Raw genomic sequence first — 12,528 nt, 5'->3', positions numbered from 1 at the left:
TGATAACTCAATGGAACACAAGAGAAAGCCTAGAAAGAAATCTAAATAGATGTAGGAATTTAGTAATAATAAAGGTGGTATTACAAATCAATGGAAAACATAGATTGTTCAACACACCCAGCTGTATAATATTCTGAAAAAAAAAATTGGATCTCCACCCTACACCTTAAAATATACTCTGTGTGGGTCGTATGGAGCCCTGGTGCACAATGGTTAAGTGTCCAGCTGCTAACTAAAAGGTCAGCAGTTCAAATTCACCAACTGCTCCTTGGAAACCCTATGAGGCAGTTCTATTCTGTCCCATGGGGTCGCAATGAGTTGGAATGGTTATGGGTCAAATATTTTCATATGAAAAGTAAAACCATGAAACTACTAAAGAAAAGAGGAGTAAAAAATTTCATAAATAATCTCACATGGAGGAAGATCTTTCTAAATATAACACAAAATGTGAAGTCATAGAAGATTTGTTAATTTGACTACACAAAAATAAAGTTCTGGATTAAAAAAATGTAAATAGCAAAAAAAAAAAAAAAAGAACACAACAAACTGCAAAGGAAAGTCTCAACTCTCACCACAGAAAAAGGGTTGATTTTCTTAAAATACGAAGAATTCTTCTTAACCAAAAACAAAAAATTGGACCCTAATCATAGAAAACATCAAAGACGGCCGTTCTTTTACGATAAAGAGATGCAAAGCAAAAACTCGTTGTGATACCATTTTCACCTATTTGACCAAGATAAAAAAAACCTTTGGTAACACCATTGGTAAATCAAAGATGAAATGGGTACTCTCACACATTTATTTTAAGAGTGTAAATTGCTGCAAGCTCCACTGAAATCAATTTGGTGATAGCTAAAAAAATTGAAAGCGCACATATACTTTAATCAGACAATTCTACATATTTGCACGTGCTTGAGACGTCATGTAAACAAGGTTACTTACTGCAGCATTGCTTGTAATAGCTGAATATTGCCAACATCTTCTATTTTCCTCAGTGGAAGTCTGATTAAATACATTAAATACAACCATACCATGGAATATAATATAACCATTAAAAAGTAAGGCTTTGGCACTCAGTGTGCCAAGCAATCTTGCAGAATTTTCTGCTTCTGAGAAACATGAAGAAGAGGACAATACCCATTCATTGACATCACTAACACATTAAAAACATTAAAAAAAAAAAACAAACATTGGGAATGATAAATTCCTCAATACTCCTTCTTGTGACCGTGTATACATCAGAAATCTAAACATTTGATAACCACAATGATCAACCAGATAGAAAATAAAAGACTATCATCTCTTCTGAGTTGGAGATTCCAAAAAAAAAAAAAAAACCAAACCCATTCCCATCGAGTCAATTCCGACTCATACCGACTCTACAGGACAGAGTAAAACTACCTCATATGGTTTCCAATGAGCGCCTGGTGGATTCCAACTGCCGACCTTTTGGTCAGCAGCTGTAGCTCTTAACCGCTACGCCACCAGGGTTTCCAAGAACTGGAGACCAGTGTTTCAATATCCCATGCAATATCCAAATGCAAAAGCTATTTTAAAGTAGTACTAAAGAAACAGTATAGCCTAACAATCCATGTGGAAAATGGATCACCTGAAAGAAAACCTGGAGAAATGTATCAGGTTTTCGTATCCTCGACTGTGGGAGCCTTATTTGTCCTAACAGACCATATCTCCTACTACTTTCTCCAGCTCAAGGTATACGTAAGGGTTCTTTGGAAATTGTGGTAACACTTTTGTTTCAATATTGCAAAAGGTACTTTTCTTCCTCAACTAAAAAAAAAAAACAAAAAACGAAGGACTTGGACTCTGATTTCTAAAGTCCTGGCCAATTAAAATAATGTTTTCTCTGTTCTGGATTGTTCTAATAGTACATATGAAGAATACCGTTGTACTCACTATTCACCAACACACACAACACAAACACAGACATATATGGAATTACAGACAAAGAAAACATCTAATGAATTCTTACCTGATAACGTGTCGGCTGATTGAGAATGCTGTTAAAACTGTGTGATTCAAAAACTCTTGAGTTAGACTGAGTGAAGAGGTTTAACTAGGAAAAAATACAATTAACCTAGTAAATCAGAATACATTTGTTTTGAATTAAAAAATATAATCTACTTTATTTTCCTTGATAACATTTCTGGAGTCAACATTTCTGAGGAACGTATTATGGGAGTTGAGTGTTATAAATGATTTAATATATTTCAAAAGGTAAAAATGTAAGCAACATGTGCTCGCATTTATCAAAATGTTGGTAAGATGTTCTATAATGAAACTTCTAATTGAAACTATATTTATTAAAAAGTTGGTTCCTGCTAAACGTAATTTTTCCTGGAGACTTTATACACTTTTTCAAAATGAATTCACAGTATCTGGAAGAAAATATTCCACAGAAGTGGTTCTGTCTGACCCTGAACCTAAGTTCTTCTCCTAGCCTTAACAGACACACCATCTGATATTTTTTCAGCCTTAAAACAAGCCAAAATATTACATCTTCCCAAGAATCTTGGCCTTATAGCGAGCCAGGTTTACAACACTGGGGGAGAACTGGGCTAAAGAGTTTGGTTTTCCTTTGTTTTTTTTTAAAGGTTTAACTTTTGAGTGGGTAGGAACAGTAGGCAAGAGGAGCACCCCGTCAGTTACTGTCTACTCTTCACGTATATGAGCAGGGCCTGCCTCTTACTGGTGGGCAAGCTGCAACCTATAACCTGGGATTCAAAGGCACGGCCCTCTATCCAAAAATCCGTAATCACCCCACCATCTGACTTCCCACCTTTAATTCAGATTGGGATACTAGGAAAGGAGGAAGTGGTACTGGCAGGAAAGGACTTTTTTGACTTGTTCTCTTACCACTGTGCCAGGAAAAAACCTTGGCTAGCAAAGTTAATTCTCCCATTTCCCACAGGAGGTCAGTATCTCACTGTTGACTGAGGCTAGCTGCCTAGGTTAGCAGAAAAGATTTCTTGAGGTTCCTTTTTCTTCTCAAATTTAAGCCCCCCCCACCCACGCACACACACAAATATAATTTCTCCCAACTTTTACTACAAAGTGTCTATGAATAGGAATAAGATTAAAGGAATTTAAATAGCTCCATGCACCATTTTAAAAATTAAACAAAATGGCAGTTTTTAAGGAGATAAGGGGTAACTGAGAAGCCAGTGAGCATGAGTCCCGAGAGGGGTGAGTGTTCAACCTTCCTTCCATTTCCAGGACTCTGAGAAAAGCTATTCTTTCCCGTCCATGGTGCAATACAAGCGGGAGGGAGCACCCTGAGGCCAGCACTTCCGCTCCCCTCAAGTCCCTGTGCACAAGCTGCCTTTCCTTTCCAGGGATCTTACCAGCCACAAGCCATCTGCACTCTTAAACCTGATTCTTGGTATTTCCCCCTTCCATATTACAACGGTATCAGGAAAGAAGCGGGTGAAATCCAGTTGCCTACAGAAAGAAAACTTCAAGGTGTGCTCTGTGAAATGCTAGAGCAGTGAGTTCCCACACTTGAGTGGTTTCCTTTGTAAATAATAAAGTCTCAGTTAACACATTGCCGGGAACAAAGCTCCTTCCAAGCAAAGTCCTTTTTATCAATAGCAGGAGCTGCCCAGAATGACAATTAGAGCCTGGCCCCTTTAAAAGACCAGCTGTAGGTACAGCTAGCGGTGAGGAACCCGGCAGAAATCAAGCCAGGGCTGCAGCTGCTGAACAGCAGAGGCAGCCAGGTGCAGCAGGAAGAGTAAGCATCTGGTGTTACAAAACGTGAGTTTCTGACCCACACTGACCAGCCTGTGCGACCTTACATAGTGAGTTACTTTAATAGCTTCAGTTGTCTTACCTATAAAGTGAGAATAATAATACCTACCTCACAGCATTGCATGAGGTTCAAATGCACAGCAAAGCACTTTGTAAACAGTGAATGAGGGAGGGCACTGATATTTGTTGAGGCTAGCACTTGACACATGTCATATAACCCTCACAAGAACTCTATGGAGTTTTCTCTTTCAGATGAGGCAATTAAGGCTCAGAGTGGTTAAGTGATTTGTGTTACTTGCTAATAAGTAATCAGAGGCAGAATTCAAATCTAGTTCTAACACCCAAGCTCTTTTCCTAACATTACAGCGCTTCTTACTATGTACATATGAGGTATTTAAATCACAGGATGTCACAACCATTCAATGCCTTACAACCTCGTAGCCTGAAGAGCCCACATCCAGGTCAAACACAAAAGAGTTAAAAAGGTCACTTTCTTAGAGAATAAGATTCCAGGCCATTACAAATCGAGCAAACTTCCATTCTACGTCACTGTCATCCTGGGTCGCAAAAGAAAAGAACAACAACTGGTTTTAACAACTGAACTGTTAACTGATTGCACTAGGGTTTTGCATTGAACCTAAACTAAAGTGACTTATATACATTTTTTTTAATGGTGAAATTTTACATATCAAGTCAGTCTCTCATATAAAACTTTATATACACCTTGCTATATACTCCTAATTGCTAAAGCAAGAAATAAATTGTATTATCTTCTTTCCCAGTTCCAACTAATCAAAAATATCTACCTCTGTTCAGGAAAGTCTACTTTATGGTGAGAATATTGCCATCTTGTGGACTTCTAGGGAATTACAGCTACAGATCATTTGCCGCATATTGCGTCTCCATACCTAGGTGTTTCCGCCCCCCCCCCCCGCCCCGGGCAAAATTATATTTAAACCCCACACATTTGCTTCTATCTGCCTCCCTTCCTATTATTTGCAGTTCTGCCTACATCCTGTGGTCTCATATTCCAATTCTATGTCTTAAAATTAAGTTTATGAAAATAAAATGCCATCATGAAAATATTTTTCTTTGTTTAAAGTATAGCTCAACTGGGACAACTCAAGAACAAACCATTTCTGCTTATTATTAAAAGGGAAGTTTATGGTAAATATTTGAGGATGGTCTGAGGCCTGTATCAATTTCATGAAATTAAAGGAAAAGAGGTTATTTAGTCCAATAAAGAGTTTCCACAAACAGAAAGAATACAATGGTGTTGAACAATACGTACACTAAGAGGAAAATTTGAGATGGAAACTAACTTTAGAGTAACGGTTAGGAAGCATGGAACACATAAAACCACACTGTATTCTAACAATAACTTTTCTGTTTACTTTTAACAAGTTAAAGAAGTTTTTATGTTGTTTGTTTGTTTTTAAACTGATAGTTTACATGACCAAAACGGTCCATAAACTGACTTCTTGAAACATTACAAGGATCTTAAGTATTAGTCTATGAAAGACCACGAAATGGACAGTGACTTTCAACATCTTCTAAGTTCACACGTAGAAGTTATTGAACAAACAGTAAAAGACGAGGAGAAAGAGACAAAACATTTATTTTAAAGTCTTGGTAAGTTTTTAATACCTACCCTGGACTTGGAGTTACTCATTCCCATTTCTATGTCCTTCTGTAGCCTTCTCCGCCTGCATTTGGAGAAGCTAATGATCCGCATGATGAAATAAACAAAGGATTTTGGACTAGGAACTAGACTGAAAGGTGGAGGTAATGTTTTTCCATCATCAAAGTAGGATAACCAAAGTTTTGAACGAGCGAACTTCCATTCTACGTCACTGTCATCCTGGGTCGCAAAAGAAAAGAACAACTGGTTTTAAAAACTGAACTGTAACTGATTGCAGTAGGGTTTTGCATTGAACCTAAAGAGACTTATATACATTTTTTTAAATTGTGCTTTAAGTGAAATTTTACATATCAAGTTTGTCTCTCATACAAAAATTTATATACACCTTGCTATATACTCCTAATTGCCCTTCGCCTAATGAGACAGCACACTCCTTCCCTCCGCTCTCTCTTTTCATGTCCATTTGGCTGGCTTCTGACCCCTCTGCCCTCTCGTCTCCCTTCCAGACAGGAGATGCCAACATAGCCTCATGTGTCTACTTGATCCAAGAAGCTCATTCTTCACCAGTATCATTTTCTATCCCATTGTCCAGTCCTATCCCTGTCTGAAGACTTGGCTTTGTGAATGGTTCCTGTCTTGGGCTAACAGAAGCTCTGGGGACTATGACCACCAGCGTGCTTCTAGTCTCAGACCATTAAGTCCAGTCTTTTTACAAGAATTTGGGGGCTGCAACTCACTGCTCTCCTGCTCCCTCAGGGGTTCTCTGTTGTGTTCCCTGTGAGGGCAGTCATCAGTCGTAGCCAGGTACCATCTAGTTCTTCTGGTCTCAGGCTGATGTAGTCTCTGGTTTATGTGGCCCTTTCTGTCTCTTGGGCTTATAATTACCTTGTGTCCTTGGTGTTCGTCATTCTCCTTTGGTCCAGGTGGGTTGAGACCAATTGATGCATCTTAGATGGCCACTTGCTAGCATTTAAGACACCAGTTGCCAAAGTGACTTATATACATTTTTCTGCCTATACTTTCTATGGGTCTACATAATATTCTGAGTATCACTTTTATGATGCCCATTTTTTTTTTTTATTATTTTTCGCTTCCACGAGCGTCTGTTTGTACCCACTGAAATCTAACTAGCATTTTCCATCTTGCTTCCAAAGGCAAGAAAAATTCTAGGTGTGGTAGTAAATTCATGGGGACCCTGGCTGCACTCCTAGAAGATGACTTTGAAAATCTATACTATCTATCCAGGTGGAAAAGGCCCAGGCTCTCTCTGCTTGGCTATAAGCCTCTTCAGTTTATATGAGCTTGAGTTTCACCATAAGAGCATTTAAGCAGATATTGGGATGGGATGGCAAGGAGAGACACCATGCATAGGAAACAGATTTACCTCAATTTCTTGATATGAGCTATTGATCATAGCAATTAGCATGTTGAGTAAAACCACCACCATTGTTACATTGTATATTCCATAAAGAACATATCCAATATTCTCTATGAATTTGTGATCATACTTGAGCACAACGGAAGTCACTTCAGACAACCCAAATATTGACCAAAACAAAGTCTTGAAACTTTCTTCTACACTGTTGAAAGAATAAGGTACATAGTAAGTAAATGAACAGTTTTCAATATTAAAAAGTCAAAAGTAAATACAAGTTAGGGTCTGAATATTGTACACATGTAAAATTCCATCACAGTAAACTCCATGAGTAAAATTATTCTGTTACAATATTTAATAAAAATTATCTCAAGTTTTCAGGAAGTAATATTTAAATGGTGCCAGTGCTTTTCCATAATTTGTCATCAATTGCAAATCCCCTGAACTCGGCAGTACCCCATTTGTCTCCTCCTGTAAAGTGGAAAGTTTGGGTTTTGCTCTGATAGATGGTTTAGAAATTTAAATCAGGTTTTCTGGAGTAGGACTGTTACGTTGTTAGGATTAAAATTAAATACCCATACAAAAAAAGTATGTGCAAACGTATCCCTGGCAGCCATTATTTGCAATAGGAAAGAATAAACACAACCTAAATATCCAACAAAAGGGGACCCAATAAATACATTTGAGTACGTGCCTGCAAGGGAATGCGATGCAACTATTGAGAACAAAAATCAAACACACCTGTCTTCACGTGCTTACACGAAATGATGTCCAACAGAGATTATTAAGTGAAAAAAATAAGGTATAGTAGGTGCAGACTATTCTATCCTTTAAATAAAAAAGAGGGATATACAAATACACGTAAGGAGCCCTGGTGGTACAATGGCTAAGCGCTTGGCTGCTAACTGAAAGGTCAGTGGTTCGAACCTACCTAGTGGCTTCGAGGGAGAAAAGATCTGGTGATCTGCTCCCATAAGGATTACAGCCCACGAAACCCTATCGAGCAGGTCTACTGTGTCCTATAGGGTCGCTATGAGTCAGAATTGACTCCTGGGCACACGACGACAATAAACATTATTTTCGCTTATGCAAAAAATATCTTTGAAAGTATCCAAAAGAAACCATTGTCTCTGGGAGCTAGGGAGAATTGAGACTGGAGACCAGAGGTGGGGAAGGAGCAGGCTTTTCACTCTAGACACCTCTGTATTTGACATTTTTGCCACAAGCATATAGCGCCTACTTAGAAATAAAAATGAAAATATGAAGAGGAAATGAAAAGGAGGAAGCAGAATGAAATATTCCTGTTCTTTCCCTTAATTTATATAATCTACCTCCTGGTCCTTCTATCACAGTAATTAGCACTTAGGCTCTGACCAGACTAATTACTCACTTTTATTCCTTAAACGAGCTTTGCCAATCCCCATTTGGCAGATTTTGTCATAAAACCAAGTTGTAATCATGGATGTGTGAGCTGAATAAATAATCCTTAAACTAAACAAGCCCATATGCAAAATTCTATTACAAAGAAGGGTTTTAAAGGAAGTCTTTTATCCAGAGGAATATTTATGGGGGAAACAGTACCTTTTAAAAAATCTGTTAAAACAGGTTCTAAACAACAATCAATCCTATAGATCAGTAGGTTTTAGTACTTGTTTTTTAATTAATTAATTAAACAAATACTGATTAAGCAGCTAAATCCGCCAGGCGCTCCTGGGAAACTCTGTGGGGCAGTTCTACTCTGGCCTATAGGGTCGCTGTGAGTCGGAATCGACTCGACGGCATTGGGTTTTATGTTCTAGAAATTGTGCTAGACCCTGAAGATAGAGGGGTGAATAGAACAGTAACTATCCCTCATAGAGTTACTCTCTATTAGAAAAACATTTGATTATGTCATGTAGAAGCATACAGCTAAAAGAAGGCTAGGAAAATCTACAACCTTTTTGTTCCTGTCATGAATTCAAGAGTATCAAATATTCTCCCCTTCCATCGCTCCTTTGCAAACCATCCCACAGCTGACTTTTCTTCAAATCTAGATCCAGTGTATGTCAGAGAAAAAACAAAACAAAACTCGTTGCCATAGAGTTGATTGCGACCCATAGTGACCCTATAGGACAGAGCAGAACTAAATGCCCCGTAGAGTTTCCAAGGAGCACCAGGTGGATTCAAATTGCTGACCTTTTGGTTAGCAGCCATAGCTCTTAACCACTGCACCACCAGGGTTTCCAAGGAGAGGGGTAAAAAAGAAAAGAAAAAGCACGCTGGCAGTTCCTGAACACCTATTGTGGGCAAGGAGCTTTATATAAATTACCTTATGATACCTTTATATAAAATACCTTAACTTTCACAGCTATTTCATCTAATGCATTATTTAAACCTTCTTCTTGTTGTTGTGAGTCGTCATCGAGTGGGGTCCCAACTCATGGCGACCCTGTCCAGGATGGGACCATTATGATCCACAGGGTTTTCATTTGCTGACTTTCAGAAGTGGATCACTGGGCCTTTCTTCCTAGTCTTAGTCTGGAAGTCCTGCTAAAACTTGTTCAGCATCATAGCAACAGGCACTGACAGGCAGGTGGTGGCTGTGCTGAGGTGCACTGGCCAGGAACGGAACCTGGTCTCCTGCAAGGAACTACCACTGCCTTCCATTTAAACAGTCTATAGGATCGCTATGAGTTGGAATCAACTCCACAGCAACGGATTTGGTTTATTTATTTTTTTGGTTTTTGGTGCTCATTTTGCAAATAAGGAGACTGATACTGAGAAACCAAAGGCCATAGTTAGAAAACAGCAGAGCTTGCATTCAAATCCAAGTTAGCTTGATTTTTAAGCCTATGTTGTTTCTACTACATAATGTTACCACCTCCCCAAAGAAAACGGTGAAGAAAATGGAATGTATAAAATGAGTTACCACAGAGTTAAAAGGAGGAAGGAGGCAGGGGTGGAACTGTTTGGGGATACCTATGTCGTTGCCCCCACAGGATTCAAACAGCTTTTTCCTTCATTACAATTAAAAAAAAAACCCAAACCCATTGCCATCAAGTCAATTTTGACTCAGAGCGACCCTTCAGGACAGAGTAGAACTACCCCACAGGGTTTCCAAAGAGCGTCTCGTGGATTCGAGCTGCTGACCTTTTGGTTAGCAGCCACAGCACTTAACCACTATGCCACCAGGGTTTCCTTCATTACAATAAAGTGAGTTTTAATTCTCTTCTGTCTATACAATCTGCTCTATATTAACTATAAAAAAAATTTAGTTCAAAACAATTTAGATGTCTGGGGGGCTTGATACACTAGTCTACAGAGAACTTAATGAATGCCTATTTTGCTTTCAGCTCATTGCTAAAGGGTACAAAGGGCAGGCAGAGAAGGCTTGTGCTCTTTCCACCTCAAATGGTTACAACACAGAGGGAGAACTCTGCCTCCCAGACAACAAATACCAGTGGGGGAGAAATATGGATGTCCACACGCTGAGGGAACTAAAAGAGACAGCCACTGAGGAAGCTTAACCAGGAAGACTTCATGGAGAAAGTAAGTACTAAATTCTGAAAGCAGAAACCAGCATGACCAAAGGAAGGAAGCAGTATCACCCTTTTGACCAGTGACCAGCTGCCCTTGAGTCGACTCCAACTCACGGCGACCCCGTGTGTGTCAGAGTAGAACTTTGCTCCATAAAATTTTTAATGGCTGATCTTTCGGACGTAGATCGCCAGGCCCTTCTTCCAAGGCACATCTGGTGGACTTGAACTGTCAGCCTTTTGGTCAGCAGCAAGCACATTTACCATTTGTACCATCCAGGGACTCCTATCACCTTTATAGTGGGCTGTAGAACATTTAGCTCTCATTTCCTCTTACCCAACTCCCTGTGCTGATTAATGAATTCATTAAAATAAAAGCTGATACTTTTATTTTTAATAGTAGGACCGGCTATAAAATGATGAAACTAAATTTAATATTATACATAATGCAAGAGACATCCAGTACTAGACATCTGTTACCTGATTCTCCTAAAACAGCCAGGTTTGTCTAGGATTTTTCCAAATTCTCGTCTGTTCTGCAGTCACATGTTCACCAAGCTCAGAGAATAAGCCCTCAGAGGCCATGCAAGCATCCCCAAGCACTAACTGTTTTTAAGGGATTTTTTTTTTTGCTTATAAAGTCATCTTTATTTATTAAAAATAATTGAAATGTTTGCTTCCTCTAGACTTGTGAGAATATCTCTTCATCATACCTTTTAATAGGGTTTACTTACGTGGTAAATGCAGCATTTACTTTAGCCCCAAGGTAGTAAGAATAAAGTATAAACATGCCAATCATAAAGGCAAGAAAGACCATAATAAAGAGGACCATGAACTTGAATATGTCTTTTACAGTCCTTCCAAGAGAGATCTGTAAGGGGCCAAAGCTCTCATTTGCAGGGAGGATGTACGCGATCCGAGAGAAGCTGAGCACGACAGCTATGGCATAGAGGCCTTCAGATATGATCTGAGGATCCGAAGGGAGCCATTTATCTCTGGCTAGAAAAAAACAGAGAAAGAGATTAAAAATGGAGCTTTCTAGTCATTGCTAGGTATGCAAACTAATACCTTAAATAGGCTCTATATTGTAGGTAGGTGGTTATTGCCTCAGTTGAAACTACTGTCGATTTAAGTAACTGTCTATCTAGAATCATGTGACTTCTACGTAACTTTCAATGGTGGAAACAGTATCGTAAAGATACGAAGTTGACTTTGCATCGAGCAGAAAGAGGAAAAAATGCACAGGATGAAGAAAGAGGTTAAAACTTTTCTTTAGGAACAGGCTGTGTCCACGATGACCAAGCAGGTGATGTGACCGATTTTTCCCGAAGTTACCAGGTGTATTGACTGGCTATCTTGTCATCCTACAAGCACAGCTGGTGTGAAACTTTCTCCCCCTATTTTGTGGGGAAATTCGTTCATCTAACAGTTTATACAAGTAAAATGTCGTACTGTGAGGCATGAGAATGCCATCCAATCACAGTGGTGCTTCTTTTGACAGCGTGACTGAAGTATGAAGCTGTCAGCATGACGTGGGGAGCCACAGACACTGCTTGACAACACACTACCTTTGTACCTTCCAAAGCAAATAACACCAGCCACATCAAAGAAAAGGATGCTCCTTTCCTCTTTTCCAGACCTGGGTGGCACGAACAGTTAAGCGCTCAGCCACTAAACCTATGAGAACCCTATGGAGCACAGCTCTACACATGGGATCACCATTAGTCAGAAACAACTCAACAGCAAACAGTTTTGTCTTGTTTTTTTCCCCTTCCACAGAGCTGCCTTAAAAACTCTTTGGAACATGGCCAGAGGAATCTTCTCAACATACGCACACATGATTCCTTATGTTCTATCTTTTATGGTTTCTATTTTGTCATGGTTCAAGAATCTAGTAGTCTCATATTAGGGTCCATAACATTTCTCACCCACCAATCTCAAGGTCAAGAAGCCGGCGTGGCCCAGTGATTAAGTGTTTGCCTGCTAACCAAAAGGTCAGCTGTTCAAACCCACCGGCCCCTCCACAGGAGAAAAGACCTGGCATCTGATCCTGTAAACATAACAGCCTAGAAAACCCTATGGGACAGTTCTACTCTGTCACATGGGGCCATTATGAGTCGGAATCAACACAAGGGCACACAAGAACAACCAGTAAAAATCGTATGTCATAAAACAGATATCATTATGCTGACTTTCAGAAAATTAACAAGCAACAGAGCAAAGAAAGA

At 39.3% G+C, this 12,528-nt stretch overlaps 1 protein-coding gene across 3 annotated transcripts in view; it reads right to left on the bottom strand.

Annotated features, from left to right (window-relative positions):
• TRPC3 (transient receptor potential cation channel subfamily C member 3) overlaps positions 1–12,528 on the bottom strand; it is an 87,245-nt gene that overhangs the window by 20,070 nt on the left and 54,647 nt on the right. The window contains exons 7-10 of one of the 3 annotated variants that reach the window (XM_010590530.3): positions 11,035–11,299; positions 6,795–6,990; positions 5,420–5,629; positions 1,991–2,074 (exon numbers count right to left, since the gene is read on the bottom strand). In XM_010590530.3, the coding sequence (XP_010588832.2) occupies positions 1,991–2,074; positions 5,420–5,629; positions 6,795–6,990; positions 11,035–11,299 (755 nt within the window). Of the gene's footprint in view, positions 1–1,990; positions 2,075–5,258; positions 5,630–6,794; positions 6,991–11,034; positions 11,300–12,528 lie in introns of those variants that run through there. The other 2 variants (XM_064285393.1, XM_023548632.2) reach the window with 2 other exon arrangements.

This window comes from Loxodonta africana, chromosome 5 (genome assembly GCF_030014295.1).
Source record: "Loxodonta africana isolate mLoxAfr1 chromosome 5, mLoxAfr1.hap2, whole genome shotgun sequence".
Classification (NCBI taxonomy): Eukaryota; Metazoa; Chordata; class Mammalia; order Proboscidea; family Elephantidae; genus Loxodonta; species Loxodonta africana.
The sequence above is the reverse complement of the archived record's forward strand: the minus strand, read 5'-3'. Positions and strand labels throughout refer to the sequence as shown.